At 43.1% G+C, this 20775-nt stretch overlaps 1 protein-coding gene across 1 annotated transcript in view; it reads left to right on the top strand.

Annotated features, from left to right (window-relative positions):
• The window catches only part of LOC144827122 (uncharacterized), a 106926-nt gene extending 91661 nt beyond the window's left edge, over positions 1 to 15265 (top strand). Inside the window, exon 5 of the mRNA XM_078685550.1 lies at positions 14674 to 15265. Within this exon, the coding sequence (XP_078541676.1) occupies positions 14674 to 14802 (129 nt within the window). The 3' untranslated portion in view covers positions 14803 to 15265. The remainder of the gene's footprint in view (positions 1 to 14673) is intronic.
• The last annotated feature ends 5510 nt before the right edge of the window (positions 15266 to 20775 follow it).

Genomic DNA, 20775 nt, shown 5'->3' with positions numbered 1-20775 from the left:
CTTATTTCAGCACTTCTCTTGCCATGTTCTACACCTCTCTTGCCTGTTTCTGTACATCTCTTGCCTGTTTCTGCACCTCTCTTGCTTCTTGCTACACCTCTCTTGCCTCTTTCAGCACCTCTCCTGCCTCTTTCTGTACCCCTCCTGCCTCTTTCTGCTCTTCTCTTGCCTCTTTCTGCACCTCTGCTGTTTCTTTCAGCACTTGTCATCCCTCTTGTTGTACCTCTCTTGACTCTCTGTACCATCCTCTCTCTCTCTCTGTATCCCTCTTCCCTCTTTCTGCATAGGTCTTGCTTGTTTCTGCACCTCTCTTGCTTCTTTCTACACCTCTGTTGCCTCTTTCTGCACTTGTCATCCCTCTTTCTGCACCTCTCTTGCCTGTTTCTGCATCTCTCTCGCTTCTTTCTACACCTCTGTTGTTTCTTTCAGCGCTTCTCTTGCCTCTTTCTATGCTTCTCTAGCCTCTATCTGTACCTCTCTTGCCTGTTTGTGCACCTCTGTTGCCACTTTCTGCACCCTCCTCTCTCCTTTTGCACTCCTACTACCTCTTTATGTACCTCCATGCCTGTTTCTGCACCTCTCGTGCTTCTTTCTACACCTCTCTTGCTTCTTTCAGCATCTCACTTGCTTCTTTCTTTCTGCACCCATCCTCTCTTTGTTTATGCACCCCGCTTCCCTCTTTCTGCACCTCTCTTGCCTGTTTCTGTACCTCTCTTACTTCTTTCTACACCTCTGTTCCTTCTTTCAGCACCGCTCTTGCCTCTTTCTGCACCCCTCTTGCCTCTTTCTGCACTCCTCTTGCCTCTTTCTGCACCTCTGTTGCTTCTTTCTGCACTTCTTTTGCTTTTTTAAGCACCTCTCTTGCTTCTTTCTATACCCCTGTTGTCTCTTTCTGCACTTGTCTTCTCTCTTTATGTACCTCTCATGACTCTGTCTGTATCCCTCTTGCCTCTTTCTGCACCTCTGTTGCTTCTTTCTGCACTTCTCTTGCTTCTTTCTGTACCTCTCTTGTTTCTTTCTTCACCCTTCTTGCCTCTTTCTGCACGCTTCTTCTCTTTTCCTGCACCTCTCTTACATCTTTCTGCACTCCTACTACCTCTTTATGCACCTCTCATGCCTGTTTCTGCACCTCTTGTGCTTCTTTCTACACCTCTCTTGCTTCTTTCAGCATCTCACTTGCTTCTTTCTGCACCCATCGTCTCTCTGTTTATGCACCCCGCTTCCCTCTTTCTGCACCTCTCTTGCCTGTTTCTGTACCTCTCTTGCTTCTTTCTATACCTCTGTTCCTTCTTTCAGCACCGCTCTTGCCTCTTTCTGCACCCCTCTTGCCTCTTTCTGCACTTCTCTTGCCTCTTTCTGCACCTCTGTTGCTTCTTTCTGCACTTGTCTTCTCTCTTTCTGCACCTCTCATGACTCTGTCTGTATCCCTCTTGCCTCTTTCTGCACCTCTGTTGCTTCTTTCTGCACTTCTCTTGCTTCTTTCTGTACCTCTTGTTTCTCTCTTCGCCCTTCTTGACTCTTTCTGCAAACTTCTTCTCTTTTCCTGCACCTCTCTTACATCTTTCTGCACCTCTCTTGCCTCTTTGTGCAGTTCTCCTGCCTCTTTCTGCACTTCTTTTACTTTCTGCAATTCTCATGCTTCTTTCTGCACCTCTCTTGCTTCTTTCTGCACATCTCTTATAAATTTGTATACCAACTCTTGCCTCTTTCTGCATCCCCTTCCCTCTTTCTGTATATCTCTTGCCTCTGACTGTACACCTCTTCCCTCTTTCTGCACCTCTTTTTCTTCTTTTTACATTGCACTTCTCTTGCCTCTTTCTGTACGGCTCAATGGTTAGAGCGGCAGCTGATGCAGAGGTCTGGCCCCCTGACCAGAGTTCAATTCCCACCTCGGCGGCTCTTGGACTCAATTTCCCCGGACCTGATAATTCTCGCCTCGGTGCCTTGTCTAATCATGGGTCCCACTCTGTGACTCTGGGCAATAGCTTGCTTAATCTCCACAATTGCCCCAGCAGCACTTGGATGCCTGTCTTCACCTTGGGGGTGCCCAGGAGTGGACATTTCACAGGAAAGCCAGGATGGGTTCCACAGCAGTATGAATACAGCGCTACGAGGCCTCCGGGTCGAAGTGCGCTATATAAATACTATACATTTACATTTACATTTATTTACATTCTCTCTACACTGCTCTTGCTTTTTCTACACCTCTCTTGCAAATTTCTGCATCCCTCCTGTCTCTTTTTGCACCCTTCTTCCCTCTTTCTGCATCTCTCTTACCTCTTTCTGAACCTCTGTTTCCTCTTTCTGTACCTCTCCTGCCTGTTGTTGCACATATCTTGCTTCTTTCTGCACCATTGTTGCATGTTTCTGCACCTCTGTTGCCTGTTTCTGTACCTCTGTTGCTTGTTTCTATACACTTTTCCCTCTTTCTGCACCTCATGTGCCCTTTTGCACCTCTATTGCCTCTTTCTGCACCTCTCTTGCCTCTTTCCAAACCTCACGTGCCTCTTTCCGCACCTCTTTCGCTATTTTCTGCACGTCTTTTCTTACATTCTGCAACTTTCTTGTCTCTTTTAACACTTCTCTTGCTTCTTTCTACACACCTGTTGCTTCTTTCAGCACTTCTCTTACCTCTTTCTGTACTTCTCTTACCTGTTTCTGTACCTCTCTTGCCTGTGTCTGCACACCTCTTCCCTCTTTCTGTACCTCTTTTTCTTCTTTTTGCACTTCTCTTGCCTCTTTCTGCACCCCTATTGCCTCTTTCTGCACCTATGTTGGTTCTTTCTGCACTGCTCTTGCTTCTTTCTACACCTGTCTTGAAAATTTCTGACACCCTCCTGTTTCTCTTTCTGCACCCTTCTTCCCTCTTTCTGCACCTCTCGTCCCTCTTTCATAACCTTTGTTCCCTCTTTCTTCACCTCTCCTGCCTTTTGTTACACCTCTCTTGGCTCTTTCTGCACCTATCCTGCTTCTTTCTGCACCTCTGTTGCAAATTTCTGCATCCCTCCTGTCTTTCTGCACCCTTCTTCCCTCTTTCTGCACCCTTCTTTCCTTTTCCCACACATCTCTTGCATCTTTCTGCACCTTTCTTGCCTCTTTCTGCAGTTCTCTTGCCTCTTTCTGTATACCCTTTCCCTCTTTCTGCTCCTCTCTTGCCTCTCACTGCACACCTCTTCCCTCTTTCTGCACCTCTTTTTCTTCTTTTTGCACTTCTCTTGCCTCTTTATGCACCCCTATTGCCTATTTCTGCACCTATGCTGGTTCGTTCTGCACAGCTCTTGCTTCTTTCTACACCTCTCTTGCAAATTTCTGCACCCTCCTGTCTCTTTCTGTACCCTTTTCCCTCTTTTTGCAACTCTCTTACCTCTTTCTGAACCTCTGTTCCCTGTTTCTGCACTATTAATGTCTGTTTTTGCACCCCTCTTCCCTCTTTCTGCACCTTTGTTGCCTGTTTCTGCACCTCTGTTGCCTCTTTTTGCACCTCTCTTGTCTCTTTCTGCACCTCTCTTGCCACTTTCTACACCTCACGTGCCTCTTTCTGCACCTATTTAGCTTTTTTCTGAACGTCTGTTGTTACTTTCTTGTCTCTTTCATCACTTCTCTTTCTTCTTTCTACACCTCTGTTGCTTCTTCTACACCAATGTTGCTTCTTTCATCACTTCTATTGCCTCTTTCTGTACTTCTTACTTCTCTTGACTGTTTCTGTACCTCTTCCCTCTTTCTGTACCTCTTTTTCTTCTTTTTGCACTTCTCTTGCCTCTTTCTGCACCCCTATTGCCTCTTTCTGCACCTATGTTGGTTCTTTCTGCACCTATTTTGCTTTTTTCTGGACGTCTGTTGTTTCTTTGTAGTCTCTTTCATCACTTCTCTTTCTTCTTTCTACACCTCTGTTGCTTCTTTCTACACCAATGTTGCTTCTTTCATCACTTCTATTGCCTCTTTCTGTACTTTTTACTTCTCTTGACTGTTTCTGTACCTCTCTTGCCTATAGCTGCACCTCTGTTGCCTCTTTCTGTACCTCACTTGCTTCTTTCTGCACCTCTCTTATATCTTTCTGCACCTCTGTTGCTTCTTTCTGCACATTTCTTGCTTATTTCTGTACCTCTCTTGTTTATTTCTTCACCCTCTTGCCTCTTTCTGCACCCTTCATCCTGTTTCCTGTACCTCTCTTGCTTCTTTCTGTACATCTCTTGCAAATTTCTGTATCCCTCTTGCCTCTTTCTGCACCCCCTTCCCGCTTTCTGCACCTCTTTTGCCTCTGCACACCTCTTCCCTTTTTCTGCACCTCTTTTGCTTCTTTCTGCACTTATCTTGCTTCTTTCTGTACCTCTCTTGTTTCTTTTTTCACCCTTCTTGAGTCTTTATACACCCTTCTTCCCTTTTCTTGCACCTCTCTTCCATTTTTCTGTACCTCTCTTGCCTCTTTCTGCAATTCTCCTGCTTCTTTATGCACCTCTTGCCTCTTTCTGCACTTCTCTTGTCTCTTTCTGCACTCACTTTCTTCTTTCTACACCTCTCTTGTTTCTCTATTCACCCCTCCTCTCTCTTTCTGCGCCCCTCTTCTCTCTTTCTGCACCTCTCAAGCCTGTTTCTGTACCTTTCTTGCTACTTTCTGTACCTCACTTGCTTTTTTCTGCACCCTCCTCTCTCTTTCTGCACCCCTCTTCCCTCTTTCTGCACCCCTCTAGCCTGTTCCTGCACCTCTCTTGCTTCTTTCTACACTTCTTTTCTTTCAGCACTTCTCTTGCCTCTTTCTGCACTTTTCTTGCCTGTTTCTGCACCTCTCTTGTTTGTTTCTGCACCTCTCTTGTCACTTTCTGTACCTCACTTGCTTCTTTCTGTACCCCTCTTGCCTCATTCTGCATCCCCTTCCTGGTTTCTGTACCTATCTTGCCTCTGCACACTTCTTCTCATTTTCTGCACCTCTTTTGCTTCTTTCTGCACTTCTCTTGTTTCTTTTTTCACTCATCTTGCCTCTTTATGCACCTTTCTACCCTTTTCTTGTACCTCTCTTGCATTTTTCTGCACCTATCTTGCCTCTTTCTGTAGTTTTCTTGCCTCTTTCTGCACTTCTCTTACTTCTTTCTGCAATTCTCCTGCTTCTTTCTGCACCTCTTGCCTCTTTCTGCATTGTTCTTGCCTCTTTCTGCACTCACTTTCTTCTTTCTACACCTCTTTTGCTTCTTTCTGCACCCCGCCTCTCTCTTTCTTCACCTCTCACTGTTTCTGCACCTCTCTTGCCTCTTTCTGTACCTCTCTTGTTTCTTTCTGCACTTCTCTTGCCTCTCTTTGCACCTCTGTTGCTTCTTTCTGCACTTCTCTTGTTTTTTAAGCACCTCTCGTGCTTCTCTCTACACCCATCATCTCTTTCTGCACTTGTCTTCCCTCTTTCTGAACCTCGCTTGCCCCTTTTTGCAATTCTATTGCTTTTTTCTGCTTCTTTCTGCACATCTTGCCTCTTTCTGCACTACTCTTGCCTCTTTCAGCACTTACTTTCTTCTTTCTACACCTCTTTTGATTCTTTCTGCACCCCTCCTCTCTCTTTCTGCAGCCCTCTTCCCACTTGTTGCACCTCTCCTTGTTTCTGCACCTCTCTTGCTTCTTTCTATACCTCTGTTGCTTCTTTCAGCACCTCTCTTGCCTCTATCTGTACCTCTCTTGCCTCTTTCTGCACTTCTTTTGCCTCTTTCTGCACCTCTGTTGCTTCTTTCTGCACTTCTCTTGCCTTTGAAGCACCTCTCTTGCTTCTCTCTACACCCGTGGGCTCTTTCTACACTTGTCTTCCCTCTTTCTGAACCTCGCTTTCCTCTTTTTGCACTTCTATTACTTCTTTCTGAACTTCTCTTGCTTCTTTCTGCACTTCTCTTGTTTCTCACCCCTCTTGTCTTTTTTCTGTACCCTTCTTCCCTTTTCCTATACCTCACTTACATCTTTCTGGATCTCTCTTGCCTCTTTGTGCAGTTCTCTTGCCTCTTTCTGCACCTCTTTTACTTCATTCTGTAATTCTCTTGCTTCTTTCTGCACCTCTCTTGCTTCTTTCTGCACCACTCTTGCCTGTCTGCACACGTCTTTCTTCTTTCTGCACCCCTTTTGCTTTTTTCTGCACGTCTCTTGTTTCTTTATGCAACTCTCTTGTCTATTTCATCACTTCTCTTTCTTCTTTATACACCTTTGTTGCTTCTTTCATCACTTCTCTTGCCTCTTTCTGCACCCTCTTCCCTCTTTCCTTTCTGCACCTCTTGCCTCTTTCTGTACCTTTTTTGCCTCTCTCTGCACCTTTCTTGCCTCTTTACAGAGGATTAGCTTACAGTGGAGTAAAACTTGTTTTGAGCTGGAAAGTACTCTGAAAGTAACGCAAAGCAGCACAAAACACTGCTTTGCATTACTTTGCACCAAGGGTGCGTTACATGGACTTTCTCTCGCAACCACACATGCCTTTTGACGCAAAACCTTAGCTACAAACAATTGTAGGTAGGATTTAGCGTCAAAAGTTAACGCCACTTCAAAGGAGGCGTCAACAGGAGAAATGTTTTTATTTCTGCTTTCTTTTCTTTTCTTTTCTGTGTGGAGAAGTGTGGCTCAGGGGTTAGAGGCAGCAGACCCAGAAGCTGAGATCGGTCCTGGACCAGGGTTCAATTCCCCGCCTCGGCGGGTCTTGGGCTAAAAAAAAAAAATTCCACGTACACGATAATTCTCGCCCCGGTGCCTCCTCGACTCACGGGTTCACACTCTGCGACTCTGGGCAATAGCTTGCTTAATCTCCACAACGGCCCCTCGCGGCGGGATGCCTGACTTTCACCTTGTGGATACCCTGCTATCTCACAGGGGAATACCAGGAAGGGTTCCCTAAGCAAGCACCGGGAAACCCACTGCGGGTAGCTGTGCGCTATATAAGCTCAACTACATTTACATTTACATTCCGACCTTGCATGCGTGCTGCAATGTACAGCACACATACAAAGTGGGAAAAGTGTTAAACTTGTCTAGGTATAGTACTTTGTACAGGAAGGATATCCTTCCTGTACAAAACGTATGCTAGACTTAGGAACGCACCCTAGCGCTATGGCAGTTGTGTGCCAGGCGCGCGGCAGCTGAAATCAGCACCGGCTTCTAGGGCGATGGGGGAGAGAGCCATCTCCCTGTAGATATGGTGCTCTCCTGACCATTCTTTGTCACACAGCGCAGCCTCTTTGGGTGTTGTGCTGCGCTGCGTTGCATGTCCTTTTTGAAAACCTGGCCAGAAATTTGTAAAATAGATCTGGTTCAATATGGTGTAGTGCAGTGTATTTTCAGTTTTTTAACACAGGCCAGCGGTACTTCCTACGAAGTACTATGGTACTCCTTAAATTTTTTTAAATATATAGAAACGTATAAAATATAAAACCTAACACTTACCCATAGCTAAGGGCGTAACTCAGAACACAAGCAAAGTGTACTGAAAACAACATGGGTGCCTATAAGTTTTGTAAAGGCAGTCATTAGCCAATCACATAATACCTTGTACTGCAAAATTTTGTTAGACCACTGCGATAACAGATATTACTAAGTTTAAGTGCCTTACAACTTAAAAACTGCTTTCCCTACTTACATGTAGTATCCCAAAAGATCATCTGCACACCATAATCTACCATCCTGCCAAATTACATGAACATCCAACTGGGTGGGTGCCTGCTACGCTTGAGTACAAAGTCTTTTGAAAATGCATTGATGCCAAAACATGTTTTAGGACCTCACTTTCATCTGTGCTCCCCCTTCACAAATCACTGTGATACTTTGGATAATCTGCCAATGTAGAAAAGGAAATAGGTCTGCAAGGTTTTGTGGTGAGTCGTAAAACAGGCCCAAAGTAAATAATGGCCAAAAATACGAGGAAGTCCTATCTGGTGCAAACCTTACAATAACTTCAGAGTTGTTACTGCCACTCTGTAATATATACATATGTGTGGTACTTACATAGTGCAAATCTGACACTGTACATAGCTCCACTGCCTTTCATCTAAAGTCAAAGATATAATAAAGGGGTAAATATGGTATGAAGTCAGAGAACTCACTGCATTGTAATGTAGCGTTCTATAAAGAGGTGAAAAATCAGCACCCTCCTAAATTGAAGCAGGGTTAGAGAAGTCCTGATGGATAGAGGAATGTTCCAGTTCCTGGGTGAATCAATGAAAAAAGCCTGTTCTCTTATTTGTTTCTTTTTTTACACGTCTTTGCCTCCAGCCTGATGGTGTTAAGCTTTGGAGTGCAGAGAGCCACAGGAGATGAGATTATCAGCATGTTACGCAGTGGCTGGGAGGGCCTTTGAGTTACATCAGGTCTGGTTGAGACATACTGTGGCATGTAGGATGCTCCTAAGGGCTACCAGTGTGGAGTTTGGGTAGCAGGCAGTGGGGTATTTCTACCACCTAGATAAGATTGTATGTCTTGAACAGAATCTCTAAAATGGTACACTGGGTCATGTTAGCAAATCCATTTACTTCCACCTTCTTTACCTTTGTTTTTGCATTTTCACTGGAGTAATATTTGGACTGGGGAACTCACCTGATCTTTTTAGATAGCGACCAGGCATCATTATCATTTGTGTAATGCTGACCCATTTCCACACATATATTTCTTTTGTGGAGACTTCTACAGCCTATTTTAACTATGTATTTATATGCTGTTTCTATCCCACAAACCTAGCCATAAATCAGTGGCACTATGTACAGGGCAAAGGCAAGTGATAGAAGAGGTAGCTGGTTTGTGAGCTATTAAATGCATTGTGATGCAGTGTTCTTAAAAGAGGTGTGTCTTCAACTGTCTTCTAAATTGGAGCAGCTTGTGACAGTCCTGTGTGTAACATTCCATTGGAGCGTTTTTGGCTTAGGGGTGGGAGCCTGGCTGCCTTCTTTCTGTTCCGACCTGGAGTTGGACACAAAAGACTGCAGGAGAGAAGAGGCGCGTCCCGGCAGCAGCAAAGTAAGCTTTATTTTTTTATTATAATTTTTTTTTAAAGCAGCCAGTGAGCCCCTTTCCTCCGTGCCAGCCCCCCCACTGTGAGGCGTGCTGGCCGCCCCTGGAACCGGATCTATTTGGCAGTACCACCCTTGGAACAAGGATCTATTTGGCAGCAAATACCACAGCCATTTCCACTTTATTTACCTACCTGTTCCTAATTAAACCTAAATGGGCATCTGAGTTCAGGAAATATACAGCATAAAACTGGCATCTGGAAACTATAGTCCTTCTTCTTTATTCCTACATTTCTTGGTCTCTGTTTGTGCCACATCCGTTTTTCATAGTTCATGTTATTATTCCAGAAAGTCCAGTATCAGTGTACTATACTAAAATCATAGGGACATGTAGAAAAGCCACAGAACCTTAATAAAATCGGGAATGTTGGGAAAATATTCCAGGAGCTGCATGATTGCTACACGACAAACGTTTTGCATGGATGAATGAAATATTTGACTTTCTCAATTAGTTATATGGATCCTTGAGGTATACAGCGAAGTATTGAGAATTGAATGCAGCCAAAAGCAAGTTCTAATATGTATTTTTCAAATAAGGACAAATTTAAAAAAAGAAAAAATATCGACCTCTTAACTAAAACAGAAATCTGCTGTACCAGATGATTTTTTCCAGAAAGGCAAGGATAGTATGGACCTTCTGATAACGGGTTCCTTTAAATCAGTTGTTGATAACAGAAGTTTAAAAAGTGAATATAAAACAGGAGTCACCAGAAATTAACGAGCCACCCGTAATGCGAGCTACTGTTACAAACAGGATTTAGCCACACAACAAACTTGCATCTGTTTTCTCAGGTAATATGGTGGAATTGTAGTTGAACGGTTGTGACAAAGTTATACCACACTGAGGGCCATATGTAGGTAATCTCAATTTACCTATTCTTAAATACCGAATTTTACTGATTCGGTATTTAAGAATAGGTAAATGGGATGTAGATAATTATTCGGCAGATTTTACCGAATTGGTAGGATTCGGTAATTAAGAATCGGTATTTACCGATTCGGTAATTCCCATTAATTCCTATGGGCATGGAGGCCCATAGGAATGAATGGGAAGCCATTCAGTATTACCGATTCGGTAAATACCGCATTCGGAAATAGGAGGAACAATTTCAAGGGTGGCAGGGTGTCACATTGACACCCTGTTGCACCCCTGAATAGTGCATGGGTGCACATGTGGCAAACATACATGCCCTAAGGGCATGTATGTCTGCCACATTGCACTGTTGTAAAAGCAAAATAATTGCTTTTTCAAAGGTTTTCGATATTTACCACCAACTTGTAGTTGGTGGTAAATAACGAATCCTTAACTCAGGAATGCACTAACTTGAGTGCTCCCTACATTACAGATTCGGTAATTTACCAAATCGGTATGTTAGGAATTCAGTAATTTACAGACTCCTTAAAGTACCGACTCTGTAAAATACTGAATCCAGGCATCATGCCACCTACATCTCAAAAGCCAAATACAGGTAGGTAACGGCCGAAATTCGGTAATTTGGCCGTTACCGACTGGTATTGTGCGACCTACATCTGGCCCCAAATGTTGTTCCTTAATTAGCAAAGTGCTCAATCCTGGGGCTGATTGTTCAAAATGCCCCAATATAGCAAATTACAATATTTGGATATTGTGGAAGGGGATGCCGGGCAGTGACGAAAGGGAAGCCTGTCATCTAAACCGTGTTGTGTCGCTTGACCAGTTTGTCCAACAATTAAAAGAAGTAATGGAGTATTATTGGCTGAAATAAGAAGGATTTGGAGATTGGTACACAAAGAAATCTCTTGAAGTGCCAGATGTAGCGCCAGGACACCCCAGGGTTAACCGTGCGCTTTATAAGTATAATTAACATAACATAACATGTATGGAATGCCCCTTTTCTAACTCTTTTGAAAAAACAATGGAAGTGTGATAACGACTGGTCACAGAGAACAGGAAAATTACCCTGAGGAAGTTCCTTTGTAAAAGGACGAAACACGTTGGCTGGTTCCTTGGCTGTGCTCATGCTACTATTTCTACGTACAAGAAAAAAAGGAATAAAAGATAAATTTTTTTAAATAAAATAATATAAACTCTGTCATGTCCATTATTGTTATTGTGTTGTTGTAACTTCCTTCTGTTGCCTTTTATCGTGAAATTACTATATATTGTAAATATAATAACAAGTCTATCTGTTTGTGATCCTCCTTTCTGTGTTTGTAATATGGTGGAATATATCAGTGGTTTTGATTACTACCAGCCCTTACTGCAATTACATTTCAATCAACTTTGTTCAACCATTAAATTCAAAGGGCAAGAAATTTGCCCAAGATATTTAAGCATCCATCTGGAAAGTAGGCATAAAAATAAGTAAAAAAGAGTAGGCCCCTCAAACTCCTTGTATGGGTCCAACAGATACCGCTGGCTTCACCCACAGATTTTCTCATATGGGAAATATCACCAAATGGTTACCCAAAAAAAAATTATGTTTTATCAATGCATGTTTTTACCTAAACACTTTTTGGTGGCAAATTGTGTGTTGGCCAGATGTTGTGCAGCGCTGATGATATGGAGATCCCCTATATCAACCACAGCTGCTTCAGATATTGTATTATTTATATGTATCAAAAGTATACCAACAAAAGTCTGACCAACCTATATGAGAAAACCTTTTAAAAATGTGTCATCCGTTTCAGGGCGAATCTCATTTTGTTCAAAAGAAAAACACCCAAGTGGTCTATGTATTAATTTTATATATCACATCAGTGACTCAATGAATAAACAAACGACTACCTCCTGTGCCCTTTTATCATCAACTGTCTTGTATATTCATTAGGTTAAAAAAAAACGGCAAAATAAGGATGTATGTTCATGGATACCAGATGTATCTCAGTCGCTCTGCTAATAGCCTAATAAACAGGGTGAGGGGAAACACTCTCTCGATATGGAGTTGGATAGAGTACCTCACTGCCGTAGCCCTCATCTTCAAGATACAGCCGTGAAACTCAATCAGAGCTCCAATGCTCAAGAAGTCATTCAAATTACACAGGAGACCCGTCAGCCCCTCTGATTCAAATGACGTATTCGCAACAAAGGAAGGAGAACCCTCCATGTGTATATTTATGCGCACTTTCCAGATGGACACTCAAATGTCAAATATCTTGGACACATTTTTTAGTCCTTTGAATTCATTGGGGGAACAAAGTTGGTTGAAATGAAATTGACTAAAGTGCTGGTGGTGATTGAAAGCATTGCTACATTATATCATATTACCTGTCGGATACTACTTTGTTGTCTGGCTAAAACCTTTTTGTAACAGAATTTTTTTTTTTGGGGGGGGATTTAGTGTGTACCTGTGAACTGTTAGTTGAAAGTGTCACTTATAATGAGAGCCAAAGTGTCGCTGAAAGTGTTTCTTTGCTTTCTATGCCAGTGAGAAGGACGGACAAACACTTGAGTGCTGGAGGGGTCAGGTGATATGTTAGCTACTAGAATTTTAAAAGCTTTTAAAGAGCTAAAAAACTAGGGGGCATATTACCAACAAAGTGGCGAAGAGAGGTGTTAGCCGCCTTGGCTTAACGCCTCTCTTCGTCACTTCGGAAACGCGAGGCTGCACCATATTACCAAGGATATGGTGCAGCCTAGCGTTTCCCCCTGCGATGGCGATAAGTTTTACAACTTAACGCCAGCGCAGGTAGGGAAAGTTTGTTTATGTACAGGAACAGTGTTCCTTCCCGCACATAAACAAACCTTAAATGCCATTTTGTTACTTACATGTGTGCTGCTTCATGCACACATGTAAGTTACAAATTGGCATTTTAAAAAAAAGGTTTGTTTATGTACAGGAAGGGACACCTTCCTGTACATAAAGAAACCTTGGCATTTTGCTTTTTCCATGTGTGCTGCACAAGGCAGCACACATGGATAAAGCAAAAACGAGGAGAAATTAAGCATTTCTCCTCCTTTCAACAACTTAAGAACAGATCTTTCCTGTTCTTAAATTCGGCGCTGCCACCTATTATCGCCTCTCTTGATAAGAGGTGGCAGCCTCGAAGTGAATGGGTGTTGCCGTGGATCGCCCACCGCAACACCCACTACACGCCCCCTTTCACGATGAGTTTATTGTGAAAGGGGCCCTATTACCAAGGCAGCATTAAGTCAATTAGCGTGGCTTTAAGCCACGTTAATTGACTTAACGCTGCCTTGATAATAGGGCGCTGCAAATATCGCCGTGTTATCGGCAGAAAAGTGCCATTAACGCGGCGATAAGGGGCTTGATAATATGCCCCTAGGTGCCTCATTTATCAGACTCCTTGCGCCTCTGGAACGTAACTTTTTTGTGACGGTCCGTGGTGCAGAAGCCTGCGTGCTATATATCAGGCAGCACTAAGCCACTTTTTTTGGCTTAATGTTGCCTGATAAATATCAGTCCATTTAACACAGTGTTCTGCGTTAAAGGGGCGTGCAATGGGTTTTGCTGTGGGTAGTCTCCGCACATCCATGGCCTTTTGACACTGTCCCAGATTTACGAGACACCGTAAATCTGAGGCAGTGCCAAAAGCTTATGCCTCAGAAGGGGAGGCGTAAGGGAGGCACAACGAGGAGAAATATCTTTATTTCTCCTTGTTTTTCCTCTTTCAATGTGTGCTGCATTCTTCAGCACAGATAGAAGGAGGAAAAAGCCTCTTGAGATTATTTTTGTACAGAAAGGTTTCTCTTCCTGCACAAAAATAATCAACCCCGCAACGCAGGAACACTTGCACCATAGTGCAAAGGTGGCTGCGTTGGGGCACGGCAGCCCTTTGTGTGCAGGCGCAGGGGAAAAGGACAGGAATCCGCCATATCTTTTAGATACAGCACATTCCTACCCTTTTCATTTGCAATAGGGCAGCGCAGCAGGAAGGCCTGCTGCGCTGCCCTACGGCAAAACCTCATAAATGAGGCCCTACGTTTATGAAGTTGATTCATTGTTATTATGGGCCATTACACAACACAAACAAATACATATACACATACACACACACACACTCACTATATTAGGTTATCTGCAGGGGCGTAGCTCCAGTGGAGAGGGGGGGTTGGGGTGTTACACCTCCCTAAACAACGTATTCTGTAGAAAATAGTTAGGGGTACAGGTGTTTTCAGTCGTGCAATGTGAAGTGTCTGTTGGATTTCCCCAGAGATTTTTTACACTGACGAAAACATCCACACACTCTCGTCTATGTTTAGAAGGCCTTAAAAACTGTTGCTAACTTTGAAATATATTGAATTTAAGTATCTCTAACAATCCGCCCTCTCTTTCCACTGCTCCTTAAGCCCCCCTCATGTCCTGCTTCACATATAACATTTTAACAAGATATCTCAGCGTGATCGTTGTGAATCTGAAGCTCAACCCCCCCCCCCCCCCACACACACACACACACTCCCCTAGTCTTACAAACCAAGCAACGTCCCTGGTTATCCGTTAGCCCCTGAAACGTTCCAAAGAAGGTATGGACGGAGATATTTGTGGCTGATTAACTTTAGATGTAATATTGTTTATGAAGCTTGCATTATATGGCCAACACTGTTGTTTTTTGCATTGCATGTGTAGGCTTATGTGGTCTGTGTGCTTGTGTAGAATGTTATATGTTCTAATAATATTGATTCCCTTTCATTAATACTGACGTCTTCCAATTTTATTTCTAGGTCGTAAGAAAAATGGCGGTGCAAGGTGAAACGGTTGCTGATTTTGTAAGGGCAGGAGGAGCACATTACAACGTGTTGTTCGACAACTGTCACGAGGGAGCAGGAAGGATGATGCAACCAAAAAAGTAATCAATGGACCAATGTCTTTGTGAACCACCAAAGACTCTTTTTTCTTCTATTTCATCTTTAAATGCTTCATCATCATTATTATTCAGACAACAGGCTGTTTTTTTGGGGGTTTTTTTCAGCGATATAGATAGACCTCTAATGTACAATGCAAAATGGACAGATATTGGTAAACGTCAAACACGGCTGATATTGTCACATTCACTATCGAAAAGTGAAATATGTCATTTTGTTACCATAACTGCACACGGAGGCCAAACTAGGTAATATGGGAAATAGGGTGGTGCCAGTGAAAACAATTATTATAAGATGTATAATTCAGACATTGAGTAATCAAGAGACTTGTAAATTCAATTTGAAGAGCCTGTCTGTCATTGAAGTATGGATTGATGTTTATTTCTTTAGTTTACCACCACATTTCACATATTTATGCATCAGAGGTGGAATAGATACAGTACAGTTCATTGCTTGTGGTTTCTCTCCCAATAAAGGTGTTACTGAATATCTATGAAGATTAAAAAAGTGGTGTCCAAGTAGGCTCTGTTTTGTCATTATATATTGTACGTATGAGGGCTGTGAAAGAAACATTTTGTGATCTCCCACTTGCATAAGCATCCGTGAAGAGACAAAATAGGATGTTTGATAGGAAAGAAGGCGTGGATCCCACATTTCCCACTGTCAAAATCTGACTTTCCCGTGCCCGTAGACTAGTGATCGATTCTGCTCAAGTAGACAACTAACTAACTGTACTGGTAGATACCTGCTCGGGCAGCTGAAGGTGTAGTTTACATTACTTCAAGGTACCCATAGGGGGGGGGGGGTCTGAAGTGTAGGCAAATGTATGTCATCATTACAGAAGCATATTTTTTATGATCCCCATTCGAATTTAAAATAATGACGATGTTGCCAGGTGGACATTCAAGGTTCTGGACCTGAGTTTGTATTGCATAGGACCCCTCTCAATAATAAATGTCTATGTAATTTGACTTGACCACTGTAATCCATCTTCAACTATACTTATTATCCAAACATTGTCGGGTTATGAGAGACCTCCCTAGACAACCTTTAACTCCAGTAGCTCGCCAACAACTACAAATGTCCAACCGCAACATCCCATTTAAAACCTAAGACATAGGAAGCTGACATCTGTAGCAAATTGACGTCACGAGGTATTGTCCCTACACACAATCTCCCTTTCTTTGTTTGCAAAACATGCGAGCAAGAACCAAGCAAAGTAAACAAAGAAGGAAGGACTCAGAGGGAAAAACAAGTTTAATTCATAGAACGGAAGATCGGTATCCTCAGGATTACATGCAAGATAAACCAACATTTTTAATGAAAGGATCATAAGATGGTTTACCAGACAAAAGTGTAAAAATATTGTTCAAATCGTTTTGGAGGTTTAACTCTCCTACCCAAAGTGAAGTACATTTTGGCAGGCTCTGGCAAAGCAAATGCTCAGGCACAGTTTCTTCAGGTGCAGCTGATAACTCGGGCTTCTCAACAAGCATCATGCCAGGCATTGTTGTCAGTGTCCCCACTCACGGCCCAGTTCATCATCCATGAGCCACCAAAATGGTATTTTCACATCATGGAACCTTCTTTCTCCATTCTTTGCAATTGCAATCCTGCTCTTGTGCCAAACACTCCCATCACCCTATTTCACTGCATTAGTCATCAACTTTCGCCTTTATACTCCAAACAGGGAAACAGATATCCTGCTGAGAATATCTGCAGTTATATGTTGTTCTAACCCAGGAACATACACCATATTGCATACCTGCATGGATAATCTGACGTTCCTGGGAAAGGCCTTGGTGAGTCCCTCTGTGGTAAGAAATTTCATTTAAGGGTTTGTAGTCACGTCTGTAAACAAACATTTTTCCCATAATAAATTTTCAAAAATATTCAAATGACCTTGTGCAAGCAACATTTCCCTTTCAGTCACTGAGTATTTTTCCTCAGTAGGAGAAAGTACGTGACACGTAAATATTCACCACTTCCTTCAATCAATGAATCAACTAACCACTTCAGCAACCCGTTGCCCCCCTCCATCTTCAAAGAAATCAAGAATTCACTCATCCCCACCTGGACAAGGATTGTAAACGCTTCTCTATCACAAGGCACAACCCCAGACTGCCTAAAAGCAGCCCAGGTAACACCTATACTAAGAAAACTGAACGCTGACAAATCTGATCTCAATAACTTACGCTCCATTTCCAACATCCCCACCTTGGCGAAACTCCTAGAAAAATGTGTGCAATCCCAACTTTGTGCTCACATAGAGAATTACCAACTCCTGGACCAGCATCAATCGACGTTAGGAAGGGACACAGCACCGAATCGGCTCTCACTCACGTTATGGATGACATTTTAAAAATGCTTGACCAAAACGAATCCTGCCTCCTGATCCTCCTTGACCTTTCCTCCGCATTCGACACGGTTAATCATGGCAACCTCCTATCCATCCTGCATAACAGAATGGGTTTTTCTGATAAGGTGTTACAACGGTTTCCATCCTTCCTCCATCACCGAACACAAAGTGTCAAGGCAAATCACTCTCTCCCAACCCTCTCCTGTACTCAAGGGGGTCCCTCAAGGGTTCGCTCTATCTCCTATTCTCTTCAACCTTTTCTTGGAACCTTTTGCAAAGTCTATAAATTCTATGGACATTATCTTCCTCATGTATGCGAACGACACGCAACTATATCTGAAAATCTCATCCCCGGAAAACATTATCTCACTCAATACTACCCTAATGTTTACTCAAAACTGGTTAACGGAGAACCATCTCCTGCTCAACACTTCCAAAACGGATTTCCTGCTCATCTCCCCTCCGAACCACATCCCCACACTAGAACTCTGGCTGAGTCACCTCACTGCTTTCAACTGCACTCCTCTCATCGTAGACTCAGCCAAGTCTTTTGGAATCACCATGGACAAGCACCTGAACATTAAAAATCATATCAGCAATGTATGCAAAGGAGCAAACCACTTGATGAGGTCACTCGGAAATATCAAACCTTTCCTTCCTCTAAATGATTTCAAGCAGGTAGTGAAAGCGCGTGTCTTGCCGAGGCTAGACTATGGCAGTGCTACCCTCTGTGGCCTTCGCAAATGCACCCTGGCTCCACTAAGGGCTTCACTGAACGCTGCGGCTAGACTGGTTACAGACACCAAATGAAAAGACATATATCTCCAGTCCTAAAATCCCTCAAATGGCTGCCCTAAGAAGCAAGAATTCATTTAAAGATTGTTGTTCGTATGCACAAAGCCCTTCACTTCAACACTCCTACGTACCTTGAGCAAAAACAAACTATCCTGTGGTGCAAGAGCCTCAAGAAGCGCCGCTACCTTCCTCCTGAAACCAGTCATCCTTAACAAAAAGAGAAGTTGTCACCGAGCTTTCACCGGCGCGGCCCCAAAGATATGGAACTCTCTTCGACCAGAAGTACGTAGAATCTCCTCATCGACGGCGTTCAAAGCGGAAGCCAAAAGATTCCTAATGAACAAATTCTTACCCTAATAGGCATAGACTCCCGTGCCCGTTGACATTACTCCTACTAGCATTGTATTTTCATCTGATACCGCTCCCCCTTACTGCATACTGTGACCCACCTTGCTGCCCGCACACAGCTGTTTATTGCATTACCCTTCTGGGTGCAACTGTACTGTAATATGCGATCATTCCAGTTTTTTCTTTTCTCCCTCCTACTTGATATGGTTATTGATTTTTGTCCTTCCTCCCATCATATTGTAAAGCGCTCAGATATCCCTCCAGATCTTGTTCATATTATATAAAACTTTTTAAATAAATCAGGGGTTGGTAAAGCGCAACTACTCACGCGTGAGGGTCTCAAGGCGCTGGGGGGTGGCTCCATTGAGAGCTGGGGTCATCCGAAGAGCCAGGTCTTGAGGTCCTTCCTTGTCATCCAACACTCAACTGACTACGCACCAATGAGTCCCCTTCTACTAAGATCAGGTGTTAAAAATGTTTCCTCCTCCCCCGAGGGTCGAACTTCTGTAAGCTAGGAGCTTTGGAAATTGCCTCTTTCATCTCATCAGCATCACTTTGTGATTCTTTAGACCATGCAAACTCTGGCTTATTTTTCAATAGTGCCCACAGTTCACAGTTTAAGTATTCGTCAGGTAAGGGCCCAATTCTCAATATGGCCCAACTGTTGGTACCACCAGTTCGACTTGGTACACATGTAGTAGACGGGAGTGAGAAAGGTTGTGAGGAATAGAACCTGCAATGACAAACAGAATTACTTAAAACGTCTTGTCTTTCACTCTTATAGATTAACCTTTACACTGTGCAAATGTATCCAGTTACCTTTTGGCATCAGGCATTATTTCTGACTGCATTCTTCAGGGCATGGGTAACTGTTTTGGATCTCACTAAGCAAACGTGATTCTCCAAATTTGCAGAGCTTGAGGGAAACACATGTTCAATACAAAAAGTCTAGCAACAAACTGTCTTTCTGCTGTGATGCTTCAATCAGACATTGTTTTTTTTTAGAAATTCACACCTTATTATAGTTGCCTTTACAATAATTGTCTTTTCTCAAGGAAGATAACCAAAGTGAAACTCTCAAGATTATTAATCCATGAAAGTTTTTTTTAAATGATTCATTTTCCTGATTAAGCAACTCAGTCTTTTACTACCAATGGTGTTACAATGTGTATAGTGGCATTTCAATTGTCAGGCTTTCTTGAGAGTCTTTTCCAGGAATTATTTTCTATGGCCTTGGAAGTAAGGTGAAAAATTTACGATTTTTCCTGAAGCAGCCATAATACAGCAAGGTTAAACATTGCCAGGGATATCTGCCTCTGGTCCTGACATGGGCGACTGGGGTAGAGAGCTGAACCTGGGGGCGGACTACAAGAGGGAAGCTCTGCCTTGGGAAGAAGCCAGGAGGATGTGGAGAGTCCCCGTTGGGACCCTCGTGTGATGCGATACTGGCGGCTTGTCTGCGAATGGCTAGTCAAGGGAGAATTAAGGACATAGAGGCATTATAATCTACATCACCCTAGTCCTTTTCCACATCTGCACACCCGGTTGCTATCCCTGCTGAGGCTGTCTCACCTACTGTTCCTGTGGAACAATGCTCATTGGTCTAGAACCGGTATGCCTGTGGAATGTCCGAGTCGTGCTGCGGACTGTGATGACTGGGAGGTGAGATGGTGGTAGCTGTGCGCTTGTAGCCCAGGGTGGCCCTGTTCCTGGAATGGAGTGGTTATCCCTGGTTTGGCACTGACTGCATAACTGACCTCACTAGCTCTCTAATACACCTCATGATGGGGCTGATGCAGTGCTTACTGTGGATGTACTAGCGCCTACCTGCCGGGTTTGCTGAGTTTATTTTTTTTCATGATTGTTTTGTTTGCTTTCTTGACTTTTGTCATTTGTACTGAAAATGCAATAAACTGATTTAAAAAATAAGGATAAATATTGCCAGATTCAAAGTACTTTACTGCGCTTCTGAGAGTCTACTAGAATGCCGTGGAAGAAGCCAAACTTCCTCCAATTCGGTCTGGATTGACCTCCAGATCCTGTGACTGGAAGTTCTCCCCATTGTGCTCCAAAAACTCCTCATGTGCTGCTTGGAAACTGTATACTGACTGCGATGAACTGGGTGTGGTCAACTTCTATACCAAGAGATACACCCAAGATTTCTGTTTCCCCGGAATGCTGGATCTTGTAGTCCAGAGTGCAGTGGCGCTTCTAAAAGGCATAGAGCAGGTCAGATTCTTTTCGTTTTTTTATCCAGTGGAGTAGATGACAAAAGGTGAGTAGTGAGTCATGTGGAAAGTTTTCTACCAAATATTCCTCACAAAATGTTAACAGGATGCAGGCATTCCCAAAAATGACCTGTTCTTATCTTTTGATTGGGGATGGTAGTGCGTTGTCAATGGCCTCCGCCAACTTTTGTTCGGGTCAGACTGATTTCATGCCCTAAATATGTTACTTTT

The sequence above is a fragment of the Lissotriton helveticus genome, chromosome 4_1, assembly GCF_964261635.1.
Source record: "Lissotriton helveticus chromosome 4_1, aLisHel1.1, whole genome shotgun sequence".
NCBI classification, from domain to species: domain Eukaryota; kingdom Metazoa; phylum Chordata; class Amphibia; order Caudata; family Salamandridae; genus Lissotriton; species Lissotriton helveticus.
Note: the sequence above shows the minus strand (reverse complement) of the source record. Positions and strands in the feature narration are given on the sequence as shown.